General features: G+C 37.8%; 1 protein-coding gene across 1 annotated transcript in view; it reads right to left on the reverse strand.

Annotated features, from left to right (window-relative positions):
• The window catches only part of dnah12 (dynein, axonemal, heavy chain 12), a 39,739-nt gene that overhangs the window by 10,818 nt on the left and 3,302 nt on the right, over positions 1–25,619 (reverse strand). Inside the window, exons 3-51 of the mRNA XM_017488215.3 lie at positions 23,093–23,180; positions 22,968–22,994; positions 22,675–22,864; positions 21,876–21,942; positions 21,615–21,773; positions 20,635–20,830; positions 20,352–20,540; positions 19,720–19,873; positions 19,485–19,576; positions 19,221–19,399; positions 18,955–19,090; positions 18,748–18,873; positions 18,485–18,619; positions 18,185–18,378; positions 17,773–18,013; positions 17,409–17,594; positions 17,019–17,219; positions 16,643–16,837; positions 16,393–16,514; positions 15,990–16,272; positions 14,382–14,501; positions 14,127–14,283; positions 13,791–13,963; positions 13,485–13,637; positions 13,125–13,364; positions 12,772–13,017; positions 12,559–12,678; positions 12,351–12,460; positions 11,828–12,011; positions 11,618–11,758; positions 11,219–11,302; positions 10,866–11,054; positions 10,587–10,706; positions 10,215–10,403; positions 9,940–10,091; positions 9,569–9,707; positions 9,293–9,459; positions 8,952–9,207; positions 8,529–8,828; positions 8,259–8,437; positions 7,443–7,635; positions 7,187–7,348; positions 6,857–7,051; positions 6,583–6,716; positions 6,325–6,487; positions 6,108–6,188; positions 434–610; positions 191–322; positions 20–109 (exon numbers count right to left, since the gene is read on the reverse strand). Coding sequence (XP_017343704.2) covers positions 20–109; positions 191–322; positions 434–610; positions 6,108–6,188; positions 6,325–6,487; positions 6,583–6,716; positions 6,857–7,051; positions 7,187–7,348; positions 7,443–7,635; positions 8,259–8,437; positions 8,529–8,828; positions 8,952–9,207; positions 9,293–9,459; positions 9,569–9,707; positions 9,940–10,091; positions 10,215–10,403; positions 10,587–10,706; positions 10,866–11,054; positions 11,219–11,302; positions 11,618–11,758; positions 11,828–12,011; positions 12,351–12,460; positions 12,559–12,678; positions 12,772–13,017; positions 13,125–13,364; positions 13,485–13,637; positions 13,791–13,963; positions 14,127–14,283; positions 14,382–14,501; positions 15,990–16,272; positions 16,393–16,514; positions 16,643–16,837; positions 17,019–17,219; positions 17,409–17,594; positions 17,773–18,013; positions 18,185–18,378; positions 18,485–18,619; positions 18,748–18,873; positions 18,955–19,090; positions 19,221–19,399; positions 19,485–19,576; positions 19,720–19,873; positions 20,352–20,540; positions 20,635–20,830; positions 21,615–21,773; positions 21,876–21,942; positions 22,675–22,864; positions 22,968–22,994; positions 23,093–23,180 — 7,906 coding nt within the window. The remainder of the gene's footprint in view (positions 1–19; positions 110–190; positions 323–433; positions 611–6,107; positions 6,189–6,324; positions 6,488–6,582; positions 6,717–6,856; positions 7,052–7,186; positions 7,349–7,442; positions 7,636–8,258; positions 8,438–8,528; positions 8,829–8,951; positions 9,208–9,292; positions 9,460–9,568; positions 9,708–9,939; positions 10,092–10,214; positions 10,404–10,586; positions 10,707–10,865; positions 11,055–11,218; positions 11,303–11,617; positions 11,759–11,827; positions 12,012–12,350; positions 12,461–12,558; positions 12,679–12,771; positions 13,018–13,124; positions 13,365–13,484; positions 13,638–13,790; positions 13,964–14,126; positions 14,284–14,381; positions 14,502–15,989; positions 16,273–16,392; positions 16,515–16,642; positions 16,838–17,018; positions 17,220–17,408; positions 17,595–17,772; positions 18,014–18,184; positions 18,379–18,484; positions 18,620–18,747; positions 18,874–18,954; positions 19,091–19,220; positions 19,400–19,484; positions 19,577–19,719; positions 19,874–20,351; positions 20,541–20,634; positions 20,831–21,614; positions 21,774–21,875; positions 21,943–22,674; positions 22,865–22,967; positions 22,995–23,092; positions 23,181–25,619) is intronic.

The raw sequence follows: 25,619 nt of genomic DNA on the forward strand, positions 1-25,619 counted from the left end.
ATATCTAAAATATAATTACAGGAATGTTGTCCTTGTCATATTCTTTCAGGTCCCTGAGGAAACTCATGTCACCCAGCAATTTCTTACTTGGACCCCAATAGTCTTCTACCTGTAGATAAGGATGCCAAAATGTGGTTAGCAAAGTAAAATAATAGGTTATCAGTTTACACTGCTGAATCAATTTGTTCACCTTCTTTCCTGTTCCTGCAGGGTCATTGATTTTCTCAGGCTTAATATCCTTCATTACACACACTGCTGCCATCACAAGCTTCACTCCAGATGGAGGGTTTTTCATAGATTTTACAATTGTAATGTCAGAGGGCTAAAAGCAAAACAAAAAATCTTTACGAGTACATAAGAACAATCTTCATGGTTTTCTGATTTAAAACAGATTGGGGGGGGGGGGGGGGGGGGATTGGGAGGACTCTGATACCTTCAGAGTATCAAGAGCAGAAAGAGCTGCCTCCAGAGCAGGGATGGCCTCAGCAAGGTCACTCTCACACTCATTCTTCAGATCCTGTGCTTCGTTTGCCTTTTGAGTAGCTGCCTCCTCATCCACACGCACAACTTTACTCTTAGCCTCCACTTCCACTGACTCTACCTCTATCACCTGTAACACAGCAACATTTTAACATGTGGAGGATTTTATAACCAATCAAAAATAAGCATTTAATTAGCACATAAACTATTCTCATGTGACGTCATCCTAGTGCAATTTTGAGGGCCTGAGCGTGAAACAGTGGTCTCGATTAACTTGGCATTGGCACAAAATTCATCTAAAGCAATTTTATAGTGTAATAGCATTTGTTCGAGTTCAGATATGCGTTCAGTGAATGCTGTACTCTGTTCTGCCCAGTTTTGTTTCTCATGTGCAAAACTTTTCTTATTTGAAATTATGTAACTGAAGTGTCCTGTGATTTAACCCTTTAATATTATTAATCTGGAGTGCCTATACGTCGGAGTTCACCCTTACAAAGTGGTGACCCCGACATGATACTCCCGACCTCCAGGCAAGTGACGTCTTTAGAAGCGCGACATTCAATCCAACCTACATGGGATATGAGGTTTGAACTCCTTCTTTGTCTACAATTGCTATGGTAAGTCCATTCTTTTTGCCTTTTAGAAGTGTTGAGAAAAGTTGTTTACACCTCTCATCTAGACACATTTGTAGAACGGGTCGGAAAACCCAACAGTGTAGCAGGCGCTCCGATGCACACAATCTGAGAACATTATCTTTGTACGCAATGGCTGAGGGAAAGACAAGCATAATCCACCAAGAATTCATGCAAATGTGGGCTGATGTGAAAGAGACATTAACTAGCATGCAAAATGAAGGTTTAGTTGTAGACGCAGTGAATCTATTCTAGAGTGGCTCTTTTCGGAACATGGCACTAAAAATGGTGCTAAAGCGCAACATTTTTTCCTAAGCAGGCCAAAGTTTAATAAATGTAGTATATCAGCTATTGGATACTTAGTGTACAGAAATAGCTTGAATTCGTCTGAGGATGCTGTACTTGCGTTCAAGAGAATGTTTGAGTTAAATAAAACCCGCTATAATGAAATGGAAGGATTGCATCTGCAGATCGACAGTTTTGCACATGAAAAACAAAACTGTGCAGGACAGGGTACAGCATTCACGGAATGCATATCTGAGCTTGAACAAACGCTATTACACTATAAAATGGCTTTAGATGAATTTGTTGATGAAGTTAATCGAGACCACTGTTTCACGCTCAGGCCCTCAAAATTGCACTAGGATGATGTCACATGCAAAGAATACGTCACTGAGCAGTTCAAGTCACAGATTGGATCAGACTAATGAGATGAAAAGTGAGGTTCCACCCACGCTATCTCCGTCACTCAGATCTGATCCAGTTATATCGTCTGTGCATGGTAATGGTACGGCCCACCAGCATCCAGCTGTGAACCTACAGTCAGCTGGAGCTGAGCTGGACCAATCACATGTACAGACTATAGGTCTACTAATTGCACAGCCACCATTCACAGCTCCATGTGAGAAGACAGATCTTCAAATTTCAGCAGTTAAATGCAACGCAAAAGTGTGCTCAAAACAATGTGTGAGATTCCACTCACATATTAAGCAAGGAAAATTCTCTTCCTTCTGATACAATAGGCCATGGAGGCCTGAAATGCTGGTCTTTAGGGAATGGACGTCCACTACCTTATTTTCTTCGGCACAAAAATGCACATTCAGATCATACAGCTTGTATAAATGTGCCTGTGCAAGAAACACTGTGCGAGCTCAAAACTGTGTTTAATAAAGTTTTGGGGGATGTAGCAGAAGTGTTAGCGGTCCCCTAATAGTAAACATTGCTTTTGATGATGACTTGGTTAATGACCTTCCATTCGTTATGCAGTTCTGTGCTGATTTCTGAGATGTCCAAATAGCAATCTATCACAACCGGTTGGTTTATAAAATACCTTTATATCTGAACTAAGCTTATCTTGTTAAAATGACAGTTTCTTACATCATAAATAAAACCACAGTTGTTCTTATAGAAACACATGCCATTTAGACTAATGGGGCTTTAGCTGATGTTGTATAGTTGTTAATGCATTACATTGCATTTAAGCTAATGTAGCTAGAGTTGTTACAGTTGTTTATGAACATACATTTAGACTGATGCAAATATAGCTATCCTATAGCTGTTAATGTACTGGAGTACATTAAGACTAAAGTAGTGAAAATTGTCACATAAGAATGGATTTGGTAAAATTGTAACATTTAGGCTTATTAAGGTTGTAAATGTTAACCACAGCCAGTGATCTTATGTTTGAGGTTAAAACTACAATCTAGTCTTGAAATAGTCATTAGAGTAGACTCATGTGTTAGCTATGTGGAATTTTGTTCCTGATAACTCCTATAATGGCATTGTGTGGTTATTTATTTATTTTTTTTACCATAAATAACACCAACAATGCCCTACAAAGGAGTAGAGCTGACTGTTCAATTTTAACTTATAATGCTTCTCCCCACAGTATTTCAAGGTACTACATCTCTGTAGTTAATATAAAATGCTCTCACACAGCAACAGGATAACTAATAGAGCCATATCACAACTTGCACATTATTATTATTTTTAATTCTGGCTCCCTGGTTTAGTACCAGGATTTCACAAATTTTCAGCATGAATTGATAAACATTAAGTGTCATATTGCCTCTTGCTGGAGCATTTTATTAATATTTATCTCACAGTGCTGCAAAATTACCAAATGTAATTTTTCCAAAGCCACTGATTAATTTTCTATAACAGCACACCCTGACATGTTTTATTGCTTACGCTTAAGAAAACCCATAGTCACACCCAGCAACAGACACACACAGAAAACAAAAACTAGGTGTCTTAATACATATAGGAATTAGAAGGCCTGTCAGTAGGTGTTTTAACCACCATGCATTGACCCTAGGTGTGTGTGTGTGTGTGTGTGTGTGTGTGTGTGTGTGTGTGTGTGTGCGTATGTGTGCACCCTAAATACACCCAAAGTCTATATACATTACATAACATGTTTTAATGCAAATAAGATGTCAACTATACATGTTTACTGTATTATACAAAAGGCCTCAGTGTGACTGGAAAATATGGTCTCATTCCCTCAACAACAGTTTAAATAAAATGGTACATGCCTTTAAGGCATACCAAGGTCCCTCACTCAAATGACCTGCTTTATGTAAATAAGGTACATCCTTCCACAAACATCAAATTATAATCACCAACAACACCATTTAGTGGACCACAGAGCATCTGGGTATTTAGGAGAGAGCTGGCCAAGATTCAGGGAATCTGTAGACAGATCTCCCGTGTGATCACTTTGTGTAGTTTTTCTCTACCAGGTATGTAAGTGTTGTCTCTCTTATGTTGTATTATTATGTTTTGAATTTGATTGGAATGTAATGTTGCATGTAATTCTTTCTTATTATTATCAATAGTAGTGTTGGATTTGGATGTTTTCATACCTGGTTAAATAAATTATTAGACTTGCTTATATTCTGAAATATTGTCTCTAGTAGATTACGGAAAGTCCTTGTTACAGCAAATCTGCGACCAGGTTAGTACAGGCTAACAGTTTGGCATTAAGTGTACTTAGAGTGTACAGGCTCGATAGGAAATTTCCGTTTAGGACAACATAAAGTTGATTGGCCAAGTCTAAATAGGATGAAGTCTAAACCTCTGATTACTGTAATATTCTTCTAGCTAACGTGTACATAGGAAAACTATGGCATGATTATATAAAGCTAATTTTACTCAGATATTATTGGTCTATCTTTATAGATTTTAGTGCTCATGAAATAGAAATAACTAGAAATGGCTAGAAATAACATAACTGTAATTAAGTATTACTAACTAAGGGGACTAAATAAAGTAGGAAAGGGTAAGCATGGGATCGTCTAAATAGTATTTGTCAATTGACCAAGACTGGCGAGCTTGTGACCATGAGATCCACGCACACGACCAGCATGAGACTCGACATGGAATCCGAATGAACGAGCACAATTTAAAGTATAGAATAAATTAGAATTAATCAAGTATAGAAGATGAAAAATATCAAAATTCAAATAACTAAGAAATAAATACAACATTTAGGTTTTTACAATTGGATTCAGATTTAATTTAAGAGAGAGTCAAGCAGAATTGGAATGACAAATTTAAATATATTCACATCGCTTTAAAAAGACAGGAACACGTGGGAATACTTCTACCACGTCATTGGATACCATTGTTGGACCAGTGAGTGGACCCTTACACCCCCGTAGTAACTAATTCCCCAAATATATGAAACTGGGGTTAAGCTGCACTTGAGTCAACCAGGCCTGAATACTGAAAACCCTGTTCAATCAAATCAAAACTTAAATACAACTGTTTCAACCACATGAAGTTGGGTAAAAAGTCTTACCCAGTAACACGCAATGCCAAAATTGAAAGAAATTCCAGAAATTTAGAGGGAAAAAAGTGATTGAAACGCATCATTCTGGGAAGGAGTACTAAGCTATTTCAAAGTCTCTAGGTCTCCAAAGAACCACAATGAGAACCATTGTCTCCAAATGGAAAAACTCACAGTAGTGAAACTTCCTAGAAGTGGCCAACCTTCCAAGTTCCTCCAAGAGCGAAGCAACTACTCATCCAGAAAGTCACAAAAGAGGCAAGGATAACATAAAAGGATCTACAGGCCTCTCTTGCATCAATAAAGGTCACTGTTCATGACTCCACTATGAGAAAGACACTGGACACAATGGCATCCATGGAAGAATGGGGAATTGAAATCCACTGCTAACCCAGAAGAACATTAAGGCTCATGTGAATTTTGCCAAAACTCACCTTGACGATACTCAAACCTTTTGGGAGAATTTTCTGTGGACTGATTAGTCGAAAATGGAACTGTTCGGAAAACAGGGGTCCCGTTACATCCAACATAAACCAAACACAGAATTCCACAAAAAGAACATCATATCTATGGTCAAGAATGGTGGTGGAAGTGTGATGGTGTGGGGATGCTTTGACATTCTCCTTTAAGAAAACCTTAAAGGAGAATGTCCAGTCTTAAGTCCGTAAGTTGAAACTCAAGCGCAACTGGATTATCCAACAAGACAATGATCCAAAGCATACGAGTGAGTCCACCTCTGAATGATTCAAAAAATGCTAAATTAAAGTTTTGGAATGGCCTAGTGAAAGTCCTGACTTGAACCAATTGAGATGCTGTGGCAGGACGTTAAATGGGCAATTTATGCTCGCAAACCTTCTGCAAAGAAGAGTGGGCCAAAATTTCATGACAAGTGCTGTGAAAGACTGATCTCCAGTTATCGGAAGTGTTTGTTGCAGTTATTACAGCTAAAGATGGCACAACCAGATTTTAAATTTAAGGGGGCAGTTACATTTTCCCATGGGTGATACCTAGTTGGATAACTTTTTTCCTTCAATAATAATAATAATAATAAAACCTGTATTGTGCGTTAGCTCAGTTTGCATTTGTTTTATGTTGTATTTCGTTTAAAACTATTTAGTATAAGATATACACAAAAACAGAAGAAATCAGGATGGAGGTAAATATGTTTTCAAAGCACTGTATCTTGGCTTATTGACTCTTTTCACCTTCATTATACTGGTGTTGTCAATCTTGGCCTGTTCCAGTTTGGGCTGAAGATCTACAAGCTCCTTCTTCATTTCACCCACCTAACAAAATGCAAATAGTCACTAATTTTGTTTATAGCAAAACAATAAAAATACTAATGTAACTAAAATGAGTTCTATATTTGAAAAGAATGATTAAATCTTAAAAAGATAATAAAGAAAATACAATATAAAATACCTGAGACTCAGCAAAAGCCAGTTTGTCTAGCCCATTAGTGTACCTCTTCTTTGCCTTCATTACAGTGTCCCGTTTCTGAGTAAGTAGCAGCCGAAATGCAGCTATCAGCTCCAAGTAGGAAGTGGGAGTCACATAATTATGGCGACCAAGCTCAGACAGAAACCTTGAAATATCACAAACCACAAATTTAATATATGTAGCATTAGATTTGTGTAAAGATTGATGACCTTGTTCAATGATATATTAGGTTTTGCATACCTTTTGGACAGATCAGTAGCAGAAGTATGGAAAGTCTTGCAGATTAACATAACTTCTAGCCGTTCATGGTCACTCATCTCTAAAGTCTCTAAAAACTTGTTGGCAACTCGTTCCAATGCCTCTTCTGGCCATGGCTATAAGGAACAAACATGAATTTCAAAAGGAGAACAAGTAGCTGCCAGAATACAGTATATAGACTGCTCATTAGAATCATGCTGAATTCACTGCATTTCATTTAGTACCTCTACAGTTACATTTTTTCAAATTTTCTTACCTGGAACCAATTGATTGTGCAGCAGTTGATAAGAGATGGGAATTGCCTCAGGCGGTTTCTAAAGGCATCTCCAATAGGGCTGAATGCCACTACTATGTGCAAGTTCTCTCTGCAGCGGTTTACAAAGTAGGCAAACAGAGCCAGAGGACTGAACTCTAAATTCTTATTACCAGCCTGGGCTATGGGCCGCACTGCCTGAGATACACACAGAAGGGAGCAGGAGTAAATTACACTGAGATTCATAATCCTTATTATCCCACTAATTCAAAAATAGAAACAATCTTCTCTGGCAGGCTTGGAATGTCACTACTTAATATTCTTATAAAACACCTCCATTATCTCTTGCTTCTCATCCACAGCAAATATGTTTGGAACCTCGCCGGTGTTTAACACACTGTCCACATCTTCTAAAAAGGCCTCCTCTTTTATTTGAGCATCCGTAAGCAGGAACACTGTCTTCTCGCCCTTCACACCTGCTCTCTTCAGCAAAAGCTGAAAATGGGCAAACAGATCTTATTTAATGGTGCACCAATTATTTTCTTTGTTTCACATGGATGCGTCTTATTTGACAGAAATCACATATCACCTTAAGGTCATCTCTCCACTCATTCATGCCATAGTTCTTAGAAATCTCAGGCTGGAACAGAGTCATGCCAGCCATGAAGGTGGCCAGTTTAGTGATGGACTGACGGCCACTTCCACCAACTCCCACCAGCAGAGCATTTCCTCCAGGCTGCTTCAGCACACGGCTGATCCTGGACAAGTGCTCTAGGACATAGCTGCCACACACAATAAAGCTCTTTAAGCCTTTTCAATCTAATCTCTATCTACTGTATTTGTAGTGTATGCATGACTACAACCTGTGAGGAAGAAGAATGAAAAACCCGTTTACTTGGAACTCACTTATAATGGAAGCCTAAGGGCTTCCATTATTAATGTTTTGTTCAAAATTTGAATGAAACTACATAAGACAGGTAAGACAATCTTCTGTCTGTCTCATTCTAAGACAAATGTATTTTTAGTGTATGACACAATTCAACGACTGCCTTAGGTATCAACTATAAGAAAGTGTTGAGCAAAGACATTTTATTTCTATTCTCAGTACAAGAAATATGTAGAAAAACCTTTGTCTTTACTAACTAATAAGATACAGATGCCATAGATCTTTAGAAATTAGTTGAAAACACTACTATATTTCTTTGTTTTGGTTTTTTTTTTTACTAAAAGAGGAATAATATTAAACAAAAAAATTCCATGATAAATTCAAGTGCTTTGCTTAGTTTCTTTAAGAAATATGGTCTGCATCTCTGCCATCAATAGAATCCCCAAGTATATATTTTGTGTGCCTATTTTCATAAATATTTTTTGTATTGCTCACAACAATATTTGAAATAGTGGTTACCGAAAGATGACCAGGTTCATACGGTTCTTGTGTGTCTGATTGTACTCTGCCAGACAGGACTCCACCACCTGACTGAAGCTCTCCATGCTGGGAACCTCTGCGTATAGTCTCTCACTGGGATCCACATCAGGAGTCATGTAATCTCCAAATAACAAGCTCCTCATGTCCTCCTCACACAGCTAGGGTGCAGGAATAACATTTACAACACACTCCCAGTTAATAGTTTTCAATTATAATTACCTGCTCCCAAATCACCTACTTGGTACTTACAGATTTTTTGTCAGATTTGAGGTGCTCAAAGACTGTGTCAAAGTTTTCCTTAAAATGTTCTTTTACAATGGTGTTCATTAGTCTGTAGAGCCATGCTTGGTCCTCAGCATTCACCAGGCGATCGTAGAAGACTCTAAACACCTCATGAACAAACAGGTGAATCAAGGTGTGCTTGCTCTCCAGAGATTCCTTCTTTAGTAGCAGGCAGCCCTGTACTACACGTGAGAAATCTCTCAGGTTGAACGTGTAATGAGATTTAGCAGGGGTGGGAAGCAGGTTTTGCATTGCTTTTTTATAAACCTGTTCATATCACAGAAACAAAACACAGAGTGCTATTATGTTATGAATTAAATGGAGCATTCGCAATCTAGACTAAAATTGCAAACACAGAATCTCAAATGACTGTACAGTTGTATGGTTTACCTCCAAGGTAGCAGAAACTATCTGGTTGCCTACGGTGAAGCTGTCAGGTGGGAAACCATTGTTACGGAAGTAAAAGGTAACCACGTTAGAGAATATTCGTGACATGGTGTCATCACTGAATGCATTGATGCTACAAATGTTAAAGTGACGCAGGAAACGAGGGGTCACCGCATTCCTCCCACCACCAGGGGGACCCATAGCTGCGATCAGTTGCAGATCAACCAAAGTGATTTTGGAGGTGTCTTTTAGGTCATACCTGAAAGATCATACTTTTAACATACTAAACCTTTCTTTTAGAAAACAATCAGACATATATAGATAATTTCCTAAATAAAACATACCAATTCCCATGGTCAAAATACTGACGAAGCAGTTCAATAGGAGGCTGTGCACCAAACACTTCCATTGCTGGCATGTTCACATCATCCACAAAAATAATGCATTTCTTTCCCATCGGAGGTCCAAATACTCCCTTTCTTCTCTTATCCAGCCTGGACATAATTAAGTTCTAGAATGGAGACGAGAAAATAGTGGTCCACATATGCTGACATGGCAACCAACATGGCTGGAGATCTGATAAATCTGTCTTGTTAAAAGAAGTTTATCTTTGCAGTTACCTGAGTCTGGTTAGCACTAGTGCGAGCTGAAAAGTTAATAAAGAATGGAAGGTAGTGGTCCTTGTCTAGGCTGTTCATCAGTTTCTCCTTCACATAAACAGACTTTCCAGTGCCAGTGGGGCCAACAAAAAGAAGAGGCCTACAGCATGTAATCACAGAAGTGTATGAAATGTATATATATATATATATATATATATATATATATATATATATATATATATATATATATATATATATAAATTATCAGCTTTAAAAATATATAATGTGAAAACTGCATGCAAATTGCACCTTATAACCTAGACTATCAAAATATTTCCGTAAGTTGTATGTTCACTAAGTTATCTTTTTTATTAACAGAGCCACCCACTTACATTCCATAATTAATACAGCGGTCCATTAGGTAGGTGTAGCGCACTGTATCAATTGTAGGGACAATGATGTCTTGCACTTTGGTGTTCTTGTCCCCTAGCGTGACATTCTTTATTGATTCATTCCAATGAATCCAACGGCCTTTCCCTTTGAACTAGAAATTGGAATAAATAAAAGTAAAATAAAAAGAAAAGGTCAGGGTCATGTGCCTTTTTTCTAAGAGCCATCTAGCTGTCTCAGAGTATTATTAAAAGACACATTTAATCACAATACACACCTCATAAGAATAGTCATAAACGAGACCCTTCTCATCGAAAGGGCATTCCCATTTTGAGACAGAGGCAGGGATTGGGTGCTGGTCTGATTTTCCCATTATGATTTCCCTCAGAAACTTATCAAATCTTTCACGACTGTCACCATCACAGCTTCCACCAACAGACCACACCAAAGAAAAGGCAAAGGCAGCCTGTGTAAACAGTTTTCAGGGAGCAAAACACATAAAACAAACATATATAAAATGATATAAAGACAATCCACTATAATGTCAAATAAAATAAAAATCCGATTTCAGATAGTTATGGAAAAAAGGTTAAAACAAACAAAAAAACTTTTTACTAAATGCAGCAGGTTTTTACAAATCAATACTTGCCATAACCCATGTACGAATATTCTTGTTTCCAGGCTCTTCATTTACAGGTTCCGTAAGAAGCATTTCAAAGAGTCGTGTAAGAGACACAACTGTATTACTGTTACTGGTGGAGACAACTTCCTGTAACAGAAACAGATGATCAGGGCTGGTTTACTGAGCAATAATTTGTAATCAGTTTCTTTAAAAAATTGGTTTATATAGTGAAATGTTCCCTATAGAAACTCCAATAAAATAATAAATAATCAATAACTTAATTCAGGTCAGTAAAGATACACATACCTTACAGTTTTTTCTTAACATCCTTTGTGCTGGGGGGATCAGCCAATTAAACAGCTCCAGCAGCAGCGTGGAATTCTCTGGGGTCTGAAGAGGCTGGGGTAGAGTTTTTAACCAGGATGACACCAGAGGAGGCCATCCCAGCTGAGACGGCTCCATATAGATCATTCCACAACGGCTCACTGTGGCTGGCTGGAACAGAAGTTCAATTCTGCTTTAACCAGTATAACAGTATATCGCAACCTGGTCAGCAAATCCTGTTAATGATCCTTTAAATCTACGATTAATTTTAATGTCATATATAAGACAATACAGTTCCACGAGTGATCAAGAGATCAGTATTCCAATTATCTTACTGAAGCCTGTGATAGGTCCATTGCCTCAAAAATCAGACTCATTTGATTAGACATCTGGATAATTTCTCCACTCATGAGGCACAACTGCAAGAGAAATATTAATTTGTCACTTGATGATACAGTTTCTTATGCAATTGAATAATATATTGATGTTTTCTAGTTACTCTGGTCTATATATATATATATACATATATATATATATATATATATATATATATATATATATATATATATATATATATATATATATATACACATATATACATATATACATATATATATACACACACATACATACACACACACACACACACACACACACACACACACACACCACTAAACCAACTGCAGTATGATCTCTATATATAATATGAAATTAATTCAAGATCAAAAGCCTGCCTTTTTATTGTCATCCAATACAGTGTTCATGCTCTCAATCCAAAGTGTGTCAATTGGTCCATCAAACACCACCCACTTCCTGTCTGGGGTCTCGGCTGAGGCAAACTCCCGAAATGTATTTGCCACAATCCCATCAGTCCACTGAAAAAGAAAGAACACTTATACAAGACACATTCAAGAATATAACCCATTTGGCAAATTGATACTCACCTCATGAGACACTGGGTCAAACTGACCAAAAAGCTGGCCCATTGTAATGGCTTTAGGGTTGACGGTGAGATATTGGACTTTCTCCTCTTCATTGTAGCCCCTCTCATTCATAAGTGTGAGGGTGTCAGCTAAAACATGGAGCACTTTGGTTTTGCCAGCAAAAGGTTCACCAACAAGCATGAACCTAAAAAAAGCAGAATACTGTCACTGCACATTGTCATAGTTCAGTGATTTTGGATGTTGTCTTCCAGCATTATTTGTTTTCATATTTCTTTACAGCTCTGTATTAAATGATAACAAGCGTTACAGCATGAACGTTATTATGTGCTTCCTTAGAGTTGTTGGTGTTAATGCACTTGGAAGAGAGTGCAAACTGCTTGGCTGCATCTACCTTGCCTAAAATGCTATTATGCCTTCATTCTGTTAACCCCTGGTCATGGATGGCAAGAATATTTTTGCAAGTTAAATTTGGGCAAATCTAGATTGATCATATTTGCTGCTTTGTGAAAGAATGTATACCTACCCGTGGCGTACAATCATCATCTCATAAGTCTGTATAATTTTATCCAGGAAAATGTCCACAGGCTGGACATTGTGCTTTATACAGCATTCATGAGCACAAGCGAGAATGAGCTAATGAATAGAAGGAAAAGAAGGAATAATTACGGAAATGGGAGACATGTAGAAACATCGTGATCTGAACAAAAATGATAAGACCCATAAATACTCACCTGATAGTCGGCCATGGGCAGAGAAACTCCAGGGAAGAGGTCACTGGTAATTCCATTAAAGAGAGGGATATCATGGGAGAGAAACTTGGGCTCATTCACATCCTTGATGGACCGTAGAAGCTAACCAGCAAAAATAGCACATGAGTCTTGACTCACATAACACCGTTTAATGATTTAAATATATTAATACACACTATCCTTCTTTTTCCTTACAAGAATATCTTCATTTTCATTTGGAAATTTGAGTTTGAGGTTCCCTGCTGCCACAAGTACTGCTTTGACAGCTCTCATTCCATAATCGTAGTGGAACTGGGAGGACAACTGCTCAGAACACAACCTGTAGGTCATTACTATCTTCACTGAAAGTGGTTTGGCATTCAAGAAGCCATAAGAATAAAGGGAGATCTCTGCGATCAGAGCATAGTTGGGTACCATCATTGCCACTGTTCTAAACAAAACCTAGAAAACACACAGCAGAAACATGAATGCATTTATCCAGACTAGTGCACAGAAAATAATAGTAGGTCAGAATAATCAATTAAGCAGTCACACAGCCAAGTTCTTACTTTCAGGTTATCAGGAAGCTCTGATCTTCCTGCATATCCAGGGTTCATGGTGATGGCTACAAAGCAGTTGGGATTGAGGCGAAGCTCTGTACCCTCAAAATCAAAAACCTCCAACTTCATCTCAATGGCTCTCTGAATGCATAAGATCTGCTGTGCCACCACAGAAAGCACCTCCAGCTCTATACGGTTAAACTCATCAAAGCATGCCCATGCCCCCGAGGATGCCAGTCCTTTAAAGAACTGTGACAGGTAACAGAAACATTGAGTCAAATCAAAATAAATAAAATGACACTAGTCAGTGTAAAAGTAATACTCCCTTCTTTAGATGTTGCCATTCAATCTGAGAGCAGCTCTACTTACTTTCCCCATGGCTAGGTAGTCAAGTCCATCAGAGCAGTTGAACACTACACACTGCACAGCAAGGGCTTTGGCCAAGTCTTTAGTGGTCTCCGTCTTTCCTGTTCCTGCAGGGCCTTCAGGAGCCCCACCTAAATTCAGATAAAATGCTCCAATCTGCAATAGAGACATGAAACTCACATGAATCAAATGTTGATTTCACAGGTTTTGTCATTTGCTATTTAAAAAAAAAAAAAAAATATTATTTTTACTTTTAACAAAATGACTAGGTAATTGCAAAAAGTGGTTGGTGTTGATGTTTTGGTTTACCAAAGTTCGGTAGCATCGGTCTGTTAAAGGTGTGATGACCAAACGAGGCGAATTTCCCAAATACTCATAAGCATATTTGACATCACAATTTATGATACAGACACGGACATTTTCATCTTTCCAGTAGTAACGTAGCTGTGCTAACCATTGGAAGTCTGTGTCACAAGAAACACCTGAGAGAAACAAATAAGAGACATAAGAATCATAGGAATAATACAAGGAATGGAAACATATTTAACTTCCTACACTAAAACCAAAGATAGATTATTTTTAACAACACAATGTACAATAAAATAACTACAAGACTCAACCTCAATATGAATTAATCTAAGCAACCTTTCTGGATCATTTCCATTACAACATCACGGGCATGCACATCTATAGTGACCAGTGCTCCTAGGGTAGTACGAGTCTGTTTGGGCAGTTTTCCCCTGACTAGCTCCACAATGTCATTCAGCTGGCTCTGCAGCTGATCATAGTAATTCTTCAGACCCTGTCATCAAAAACAAAAAAGACTATTTTAACAACCATTGCTAAAAAATACTAATGCAGTGGTAAATACTGTGTGTGATACTATGAGTATTTCCTTACATTTATTCCACTCCGGATAGCATCATGCACTTCTAGGGTCCAGTATATTTGAGAGGTACAGAGCACCACCTGGCCAGGCCAGTCACAAACCCACTGACTCCTCTTGGACTCTGGATAAGCCTGTGATGCAATACAAAACAGGTAAGAAATTAAGCTGGTACAAATATATACATGTAAACTTAGCAGTCCTGCGAAAGGTAATGCCACAAAAAATATTTCCAGATGTGCCATGTCACTTATATATATATATATGATACAATATATAAGAGACACAGTCTCCTCCTAAAGTATGAGGAAGTTTGCCATAAGGTTGCCAGCTTTTAGAGAAGAAGCCTTTATTTGTCACATATACATTATATCACAGTGAAATATTTTTCTCCATATCCCAGCTTGTCAGAGCACTGCCATTATACAGCACCCCTGGTGCAGATAGGGTTAAGGGCCTTGCTCAAGGGCCCAATTATGTCAGCTTTACAGTGCTGGAGCTTGAACCCCCTATCCTCTGATCAGTTACCTACAGCCTTAACCGTTGAGACACTGCTACCCTGGTTTGATGCAGTAATTGCAAACAAGGGATATGCAACCAAATATTAAAGTGACAGTTCTCTCAAAAATGAAAATTCTGTCATCAATTACTCACTCTCACATCGTTCCAAACCCATAAGACTTTCATTCATCTTCAGAACACAAATGAAGACATTTTCAATGAAACCTGGGAGATTTTTTCCCCTCTTTTTACAGTCCAAGTAACAAAAACTTGCAAGCTCCAAAAAGTTAATAAATGCATTTTAAAAGAAATCCATTTGAGTCCAGTTGTTTAAGCCCAGTTTTATGAAGCGATACGAATGCTTTGTGTGCACAAAAAAGTTCAAATTAAGTCTTTATTCATATAATATCTTCACTTATAAACATGATTTTATAGAACTGGCTGCTTATAACAAACCCACTGAAATAAAGACGTGATTACTTGTATAATTAAAACATTATATAATTGAGTGCAGAAATGAAGGTGAGTAATCACCTGACACTGATATTACAGTCTTAACAATTTGTGAGATTTGGCTCTTCTTGTTGATTTTATTTTTTATTTCTTCACCAGGTAGCAAAAACATCCATACTGAATTGCATGCAGCAAGCAGAAAATGCACGCTTAAGAGCTTGTATGGTAGTTTGCGTCGGCCAAAATAAACAAGGAAAAGTGTTGTGAAAAAATATTCTCAGCAATCACAGACATTCGCATTCGGACAGGATTTCTCAGAGGATCACTTAGTTAGCCAAAAAACAGTAAGTAATTTGCTCTGGAATTTTTACAGCAGTTGTATGAGAAAAACACAGAGTTGGCAGATTTGGACGGAATTAAAATCGCAAAGTACATAGTAACGTCCTCTGGAAAACTAGCCCTGTCCGAATACTGCTTAAGACTAACTGTTCCAATACTTTTGCTCACCTAAAAATTGGCAGTCTGCCACCAAAGGTGCCATGTTTTAAGGTGTTTAACACAGCTAGATGTAAATATCAGGAAATGTGTGCATATGTGCTTGAGTTTGAGAGTGATAACAGAAGAAATATGATAACAGACTACATTTGTACTACATTTCAAAATCTCACCAGTCTGGCTCGGTTAATTACATCCCTGACACTACGCAGCATCATATCCTCCACCTGCACAAGCCACTTCTCCACCGCTCCCCGTGCCTCAGAAGTGGAGATCAGCTGAATCAGGCCCACACGCTCACCCTCACTACTGTACATGGCCTGGATGTCTAAGTTGGGCAGGAAATCCAGCTTGGCAATGCCCTCAAAGCACTTTTTCAGGTGAGGCTGTACACGCAGAGGGTCCTTGGTTTCAGAGAGGATCTCCAGCATCTCATCATTTGACAGGAAGAAAAAACTGTGTGATAAAAGAAGGAGGAGGAAATATAAAGCGAAATTTAGGGGTATGTTCTGTCAGTAGAGTAAATAATGCAGTTTTGCTGAAAATTACAGTCAACATCACATAACAGCCTGCTACCGTGGAAAGAACAGTCTTTTCTTCTCAAGGTAAGCATTCAGTCCCTTCATAATTTGCTCTAGAAGGTTATTTGAGTCCTGAAGCTTCTCAAGTAAGCCAGATAGCGAAGTTGCTGCTAAAACCTGCAACACACAAGACCACTATGCTCAAGTTCAAAACATCTTCAGAAGTGAGTGAATAAGACTAAAACCTACTTGAGATAAAAACAAGTTGCTTTTGTTTTGGGGTGATACCAGCATGCTATCATTACTTTTGAGTCTTTCACACAGTGTTTCATAACTTCCTTCCAGTGTCTGTCCACCATCTGGAATAACCGTCCCTCTTCAGGCATCTGCTGCATGATGTCCTGTGAGCTAAAGATGGGCTCCAAGTACAGCCACTGGGCCTGTACCTTTAGCCACTCATCTATGGTGTCCTGGATATGGATCAAACGTTCTTCCCAGGCCTAAGCAATAACACTGATCAGTCATTTCTATTTATAGTACACAGGATCCAGATACAAACAATGCAGAAGACTTTTTAAAATCATCATAATTTTTATTCAGCAATAGTCACACCTTGCATCAGCACATAATAATGCAAAAATGTTTTTTATACAAAAAATTGCACTGACAGAGCTGAATTACCTTGATCTCTGCCTCAAAAGGTTTGATAAAAGGGGAGCCTCTCATAGTCTGGGTTTTCACTATCTGGTCATCCAACATAGTTTGAATTTCATCCACTGCAGTAAGGATAGACACACCAGACTCCCTGTATGCATGATGATGGAATGACATGCCATCCCAAGCCTCCACCATATTCTGCATGGCCTTCTTCAGAGAGAATTCCTGTGGATGCAGAGAATGAATTTATGAATAATTTATCTTAAAGTATGGCTTAAAGTAGTTAAATAATTCATTTTAAAGTTTAGCTGAGATACATGACTGAAAAAAAATGCAGAATATATTGAAGCTATAATCATGAAACATTTTATATGGCAATGCCAGATTATGGACTTCCAATTAATCGTGTCTCACTTTGCTGGCAGCTGCACTGATGGTCTCAAACTGCTCCATGTAAGGGGTGACATTTTGTTTAAGGACTTTACGCAGTGTGGTGCCTGAGTTGGGCATCATGTCATAGTTCACAATCTCTGACATCTGCTCCCAGTGTCGAACCGTAATTCCAGGATTACACAGTATGGACACTGTTGGGATGTGCTCCTGTAAACAGAAAATTATCAAAACTTTTGAACTTTTGTCATCCCATGTCACGCTGGTAAAAATACATCCTAAAGAGGAGAGACAGTTCTTTAAGGCAAGAAATAAGCAGGAGCAACCAAACAGAGCATGCCAATTAAAAGGACAATATAGAATGCAGAAATTAGTTATTTTGGTGTACCTTGAATTCTTTAATTTGCTCTATGACTCTGCAGCAGACTGCAGCAGTAGGACTCTCCTGTTTGTCTCTATCTTCTTCTCCAGGCTGTCTCTTTACCGCAGCCACATTCTCGCTCTCCTGCTCAGCCTTCTTCCGTTTCTGCTGGAACATTTTTTGACACTTGTAGATTTCTCGAAGAAACTCATCCACCTCTACCTCCATGCTTTCACCATTCAAATCTAAGAAGGAACCATCCATCCATCTAACCATGATTGGAGACAGAAGAAAAGACAGATATTGAGTTTTACAAATTAATTTAGTCCAAAACAATCTCAAAGTTAAAATATATATACTTATAAACTTAAACACAGCACTGCATCTTCATAATAAGAAGACTGAAGAATATAAACAATACACCGAGGATTGACCAAACCTCTTTTCAGTGCGCTGCCATTTTAGTACAAGCCCAAACAGCTTCTGATATGGATCAATGTTCTCCTTGATCATATCAACCGCTGGATAAACAGTTAGGTCCCAATTGTACAGAGCCTCCTCTTTGTTGATGAAGACAATCGACTCTTCAATTTCCTGAAGTCTCTTCTGTACTGTTCTTACATCTATCACATACTGCACAAGAGGAATGCAGGAAATGTTGTCCTCGTAATTTAAGGAGTTCTGATAATAATTATAAAACCTGTTTTGTAAGAAATTCTAGGTTGCATTTTTTTTTTACCTGTTGCATCATATCCAGTTCTGAGCATTCTGCATACTCCTCAGTCCTTCGGCCGAGTTTCTCAAGCTCCAGCATCAGCTTCTCCCTTCTACCCAGCAGCTCCTGCTCACCTTTCTTCCTGGCTTTTTCCAACACCTATACCAAAGATCCAAAACAACTATAGGTGGGATACAATTATACAGCTTGCAGTGCTTACATTTATCTTACATTAAATCTAGATATCAATGGCCAAATCTGAATCATCACTGACGGGCAAACATTACCTCAGCACTGAGCTCAAAAATTGGATTAATATTTTGTGGCCACAGCAGCACTGTTGAATGAAGCTCCAAGTCTTCTGCATCAAATATGTGTACATCCAGTAGGTAATTTAATCTACGAAGTGTTTCCTAGAAGAAAAATTGATTCTTCCTTTTATTATTTTTGTGCTTGTCCATTGAGTAGATAAAACTAAAATGCTAAGAGCTCACCATTATCTTACTGCCCAGCTCTTCAATTCCTTTGGTTTTGGCATAACCAATATATGCAATCATCTCTGTCATATCTTCTGTTGTGTTTGGGTTTTTTATAGCCTTGTCCCGAATGGTCTCAAACTCTTTACAGATCCTTTAAAAAAAATAAAAAATTCAATACCAAAAAAAAGTCCATATTGAGGACCTTCCAATAAACTGAATATAAAAATGGATCAATTAAATTGAGGAGGAAATACAAAGAAATTAAGTCTAGGTAGTCTTACTGAAGGCATTGTTCACGATGTGTGCTGATCAGTCGTGCCACAAGGATTTGAGCAAAAGTCTGTGCTTTCTTTGCCAGCCCTTGTTTGAGTTCCTCACAGTCCAAGCAGATCATGTCAAAATAAACCACTGCGGGAAGGCTGGAGATCTCTTTGGACAGAGTACGGAACACCTCCACTTGCTGAGATAAAGCAGCACAGTCAGATTCACAATGCATTACACATTAACATGTTGTAATTGTAGCTATGGTAAATGGTCAAATTTACCTCAGTATACTGATCAAAACAGTGCTCCTCCTTCATAAATTTCTCTACCAGATTCTGTGCGCTCCCATTGACTAGCCAATCATAGTTGTCAACTACACAAAATACAGGTTTGGGTAAATCAACAAGCAGGTCATTATGAACCACCCTGGTAATTAAGTTCTAAAAACATAGCCATGTACTGTCGGTTTTTAAATCTGCGTTATTAAGGTCAAGAATAAAAATGCGAGAAGCTCACAATAATACTGAAAGTGTTTTGCGGGTGCCTCTAGGTTTTCACGGACAGCGTTCTTCAGTGTAGTCTGTGCCCACATGACAATGTGGTCTGCCAGCTTAGCATCAACCACCGAATTATTCGCCGCATCTAGCCAGGACTGAACAGTCTGGACATTCTGTGGAATGGTGAGATCTGTTAAATACCATCATTCTTTCATGAATAGCAGTCTAACTTTGGATAGAAGAATAGAAAACTGTATTGTGAAAAGGTGCCATCTCAGATTTGTCCACTGGTAAAATTGCTCAACTAATATGTAATTTATTGATATTAATATGAGGTTTAGTCAAATAAAAACCTTAAAAGCGTGACATAAACTAGAATTGAATCAAACTTTTTTCTAGACTAATCCAGATACTCATTAAGTGCTTGAACAAAATGGGGATTGTACAGAAAAATTATACACTTTTGTGACATTTATTTGTAATAAACAATACTATATATATATATATATATATATATATATATATATATATATATATATATATATTGTAATTAATTAAAATTTTTTTATTTTCATTTAACTCACCCTCGTGAATACACTGTTGAAACTATGTAAGGCAGGTAAAGATAATCAAACCAAGACCTTTTCACACCTGCAAAGTATTGATGATGGAGTTGAGAATCTCTAACACAGCCTCCTCCAAATCCTCAAAGCTGGGATAGAAGTCCATCTTCTCATCATCAAAGGTCAAGTCCATCTTGAAACGGGGAAGCTTCTGCTTGTTGAGGGGTTCAAACAGACTAACAAATGCCTCCACACTTCTCTCAATCAGAGCCTTCAGCTACAAATGGAGAATAGATGGCACTGTTATATTTCATAGAGGTCTCATCAGTACTGAGTAATCAGACACATTTTTGATGGCTTCCTAGACTCACCTGATTGGAGAGAAGTGTTGAAGCACAGTTATAAAAGGCATCCAGCTTCTCTCGTCTGATTCTTTGCACTGTGTTCTTGTTGGTGAGCAAGTGAATAACCTTTGGGAACCAGGTGTTCATGAGCTTCTCCTCGAGTTTCGCACACTCCACCGACACTTTGTTCTTTAGGTTCTTACAGCCCACAGGGCCTTTAGACCTTTATATCACAAATACAGTAGAAAAGTCAACAAATGGACAAGTGAAATGGATCAGCATAATTCACCAATAAATCTTGACAAAATGTCTAGAAAGTAAATGGCTTAACATTAGTAGGTTTGAAATGGCGCATACATACGTTGCAAAAACCTGATCGGCTGACTGGTCAAATGCCTCAAAGAAAAGTGTTGCCTTGTTCGATTTCTCAAAAGACAAGCATTTACAGTTACCATAGAGGCAACAGTGATTAGCTTCTATTTCGATATCAAGATAAGCAATGGGACCAGGAATAAAACATCAGGTTCTGATGTAGAGAACCTAATTTAAATGACAAAGTTTGTAAACTCTTATGGCTCACCATAAGATTGAACATTGGAATATTTATATTATATTATATTATATTTTGCATAGTATATAGTATAAGTATATATTATGATTTTAATATACTCTAAATATTATGCAAAGGGGCTGCATGTCAGTGCTTTTAACTGAAGGATTAATATTGCTGCCACACAGCTCAAGATCAATCCTGAGCCCAGGGTTCTGTCTGTGTGGAAGTTCAACCAAACTCCCCATGTTTACATGGGTTGCCTCCAGGTTCTCCGGTTTCCTCCCACTTCCCAAAAACAATGTTGGACAATGTACTCTAAATTGCCCCCAGATGTGAATGAGTGTGTGAATTTGGGTGCATGGTCACCGCCTCAGATTCTCTGCAACCATGACCAATATAAAGCAGTAACTATACTAACATTTGAAATATGAGATGCAATGATAAAAAGCAGTACCTGCAGTCTGAGATATCAACCAGGAGCAGCTGAGAAAATGTTATGTAACAGGTATCCAAAATGACTTTCATTACTGGGTGTAGGACGTGCAAATTCTCTTTGATCTTCTTTCGACTCCTGATGAAGCTGTTATGCCATGGCCTGCTGAAATCAAGAATACTAAAAGGAAAAAACACTTATCATTTATATAAATCTGAAAGAATCCATATTTATGTCTTTGTTTGGGCTTAAGGGTGCAATATTAGACTCCAACGCACTCACTTGGGTGCAGGTGATTTTTGTAAAGGAGCATCTGTATCCATCTGTGGCTTCTGAAGCATACTGTCAACTAAAAAAAATTATTATTAACAAAAATATAACGGCAGATTTTCCCCAGATTTGGGCCACGCTGCATCATGTGACATCATCACAATGTGCATTCAGCCCTAACCCTCTTCGATTCATATGCGTCAAACATGAGTCCAGATAAAAGGTCTCATAGACCAACAAACAGTACTGCGAAAGACCGTGCAAAACGATTTAGTGTAAATGCAATTTTGCCAATTCAAGTAGATTTCCACAAGAAATGCACAATAAACTCTGCAAGTTGCATTGCAATTTTTTGTAAAAAGTTGCAGCAAAATTAAGCATTTTTGAATCAAGCGGAACTATAACCTGCCTGCAATAAGACTGATCAACTAAACCAGGAGTTCTCATGTGAAACTTTCTGGATTTAGGAACCACTGTATTTATAAAACAAATTTCATGGACTCCTTCAGAACAGATTCATTTTATCCAACTATTTAAATATTAGACTAATTATTCAGATGTGTACATTAATATTCTGGCCATTCATTAAAGTCCTAGAAATGTTTTTACTCCTAAACCTTTGCGAAACAGAACATTTTAGGTCCAAGTTGACATTATTTGTAGGTCTATTTGTCTTTTAATTACAGAGGTTTGGATTGAACCCCATTCAAGTGACCAGTTAAACAGACAAACAACTATAATAACTCAATAATAAACGTAACTTTGTTAATGATGTATTGGGATTTCCTGTAACAATTTTTTTAAAGCTCACCTGTGAACCTAACCATGGTGCTAAGGAAATTCTCTCTGACCTCCTCGCACAGTTCCTCCAGCAGCTCCGTTCTGCCAGGTCCCAGCCGGAGCTGAGGTGGTATGAGGCTCGACATGTTGTCCAGCCACTGCTGCTGAATGGGTACAATGGGTCTACTTTCCACGCACTGCTTTAGGAACATGTAGTTCATCTACAGACATGTAGCATGGACAGACATTGCCAGGGTGAGAGAAAAATTGATAAACGCTTAGCTGTACAACTGTACTGTATTAAACGTAATGAAAGGTACATACACGTTGTTTTCTTGCTTCACTCATCATCTGTTAAAAATATTTAGTGTTAGAGAGCAGTAAAAATCAAGGAGTTACAATAATATATCATATGAATAATGTGGTGTCTTTAAAGAAAATTTTAATACTGTTGAGGGAAACTGAGGTTCACAGTATGGAGAATCCTCTGGGGTTGTGTCCTTGGCCTTTTTGTAAGCTTTTGCTGCAATTGCAACCCTGAAAAGACCACAGAGAATTAGAATAGCTCAGGCTGCACAATCTATCATTAACTTATATTACAATACTGTTCTAACAAATGCATATCATTTTGATGAGAATAATGCAGAACATTCTTAACCATGTCACATCAAGGGCTAAGCAACATGTTTTTGATCCATCATAATCCTTTTATTTTTATTTTATTTTTTTTTAGAGGTGGTAACGTTAATGTGCCTCAGTATAACACACAAGTTGGCATGAGAAAACTTGAGCTTGTCAATTATGACAGAATTTAGAAACATAGTGTGAGCCATGACAAATTAATTTACCTTCTGACAAACTAAATTGAATATTTTCAGTTAATTTTACAGACTGTATGCAAAAAACAACAACCGTTAACCTGTTCCACCTTGTAAACAAATACAATAAACCTCCATGTACAGTCTTTGAAGTCTGCTCCTCTTAAATATATTTAAAGCTACACTATTAGCCATTTTCCACTGTCATGGTTCTGTGCTGGAGCGAGTTCTTGAACCGCTCTGTGTATATCGTGTGTATATCTGAATAATCTCATATAAAATGTGATTGGGTGAGTTAATTTGTCTGCCAGATGCAAAGCGCTTTAGTTTAATGGTGTTCATTACTAATAGAATTACTAATTCTGATCAGGATTTTTACAGCCGATACCGATTTCTTGTCATCTTGATCGACCTAAACCGATCCAGATACCAATCTTTTTTTTTTGTTTAAGCTTTAATCAGGAGATCTATCATAAACAGTTAAATGTAAGCTCTCTGCGCATGGTCACTGTTAACTGAGTTAAAATAAGACCAATGAGATACTGTTGGTTAATAGATAAGCATAAAATATTTATTTTTAAAACAATAAAGAGTCCTAATTAAAAGTAGACTAACACAAAAATTATCCATATTAGGAAAAAGAAGGCTAATAGTCTACTAAGGAAATAGCCTACTAAGATTAATGTCAAATTGATATTAAATGCAACCCATATAATCACATATTAAATGATTTATTTATAATTAAGCACATTTTCTGTCTACATTTTATTAGTTTTTTGTTTGTTTGTTTATCAGTTGTTCCTTTTAGAACGGTTACCCAGTACAGTGTTGCCGTGTCTGCTGATAATATTGTGTTTTTTGGGGAATTTAAATCAAAACATGAAAACTAAAGTTTATTTTCCTAGATATATCTGCCAACCGTGAGTTTAAATGAAGTGAATGCGCTGTCTATTAGAGTTGGTGAGGGGAGCGCGGCAGCGTACTATATGTTTACAGACTGAACAGTTGCTACTCTTGATTATGATTGGTGAGGCATTATTAATAAAGAAGTTTGAATTACATCCAATCTTGTAGTGTTAGCATCATTATTAATTTACTCCACCCGATGCTGCTGTGTCTACACGAGCATGTCACATTCACAGGTTCAGGTCATTTTAAAAGATGGTGGTTTGTGAGATCAGAGAGTTGAGAGAAGCAGATGATGTTCAGTGTTACTCTTTTCATCATAATGGCTTCTTTGCAGTATTTACACACTAGTTCAGTTGACTGAGGAGATGAAATGCAGTGTGAAAGTAACTATTGCTCGGTGTAGATGCATTTTGGACTCCCTGTAGTTTTTATTCCGATTGTATTATACAACTCCGGACAGGTCACTCACACCAGTGAGCCTAAATGTTTTTTCACAGTCGCACAAAGTACTTTTCAGTCACAAATGCAAGTGAAATGATCGCAATGTGGAGACCTGAGAAGGTAGGTCAAGAGCAATCGGCAGAATTACAAATGATCACAGGTTACACGGACAACAACAATCCAATATTAACCCGATTAAGACAATACTCTGATTAAAAAACTACCATGTAAACAGCAATTTTTGATTACCTTAATCCAACTAAAGTCATACTCTAAGTAAACGCAAATCAAATTAAGACGTGGAGTATTCCTATTTTAGTCGCATTATGGAAGTGTACACCCTGAAACACATTATTAACATCGTGTGGGAGTTTTCACTGCATTTTGCGACAGGACACGTACACGCACGGCAGTGCTCAACCGTGTACTTACCTACTTTATAGTAGGAGAAATACACGTATCTCAGCTATTATATAGTAGGTAAGTACGCGATTTGAGACACAGCCCATGGCTTCAATCAGTCGTCTATTTGCATGTATAGCATGAACAATAATTAACTGCACTTGAAGCTTTCGTAAAATATAAAATAAAAACACCCAAAACTGTATACGGTACCATAACAAAGACGAACTGTATGTCGATATGTGAAATTCTGGAGGGAACGTTGGACGGCGTGGCATTGGGACGTAATGACGTGTGCCGTTACTCGACCTATGTTCTATAACATGTAAAACCTGAACATGAAAGGAATATTCTAAAGGCGACTCATGTAAACACTTTAATCACAATATTGTCTTATTCAGAATAA

This window comes from Ictalurus punctatus, chromosome 15 (assembly GCF_001660625.3).
Source record: "Ictalurus punctatus breed USDA103 chromosome 15, Coco_2.0, whole genome shotgun sequence".
Classification (NCBI taxonomy): Eukaryota; Metazoa; Chordata; class Actinopteri; order Siluriformes; family Ictaluridae; genus Ictalurus; species Ictalurus punctatus.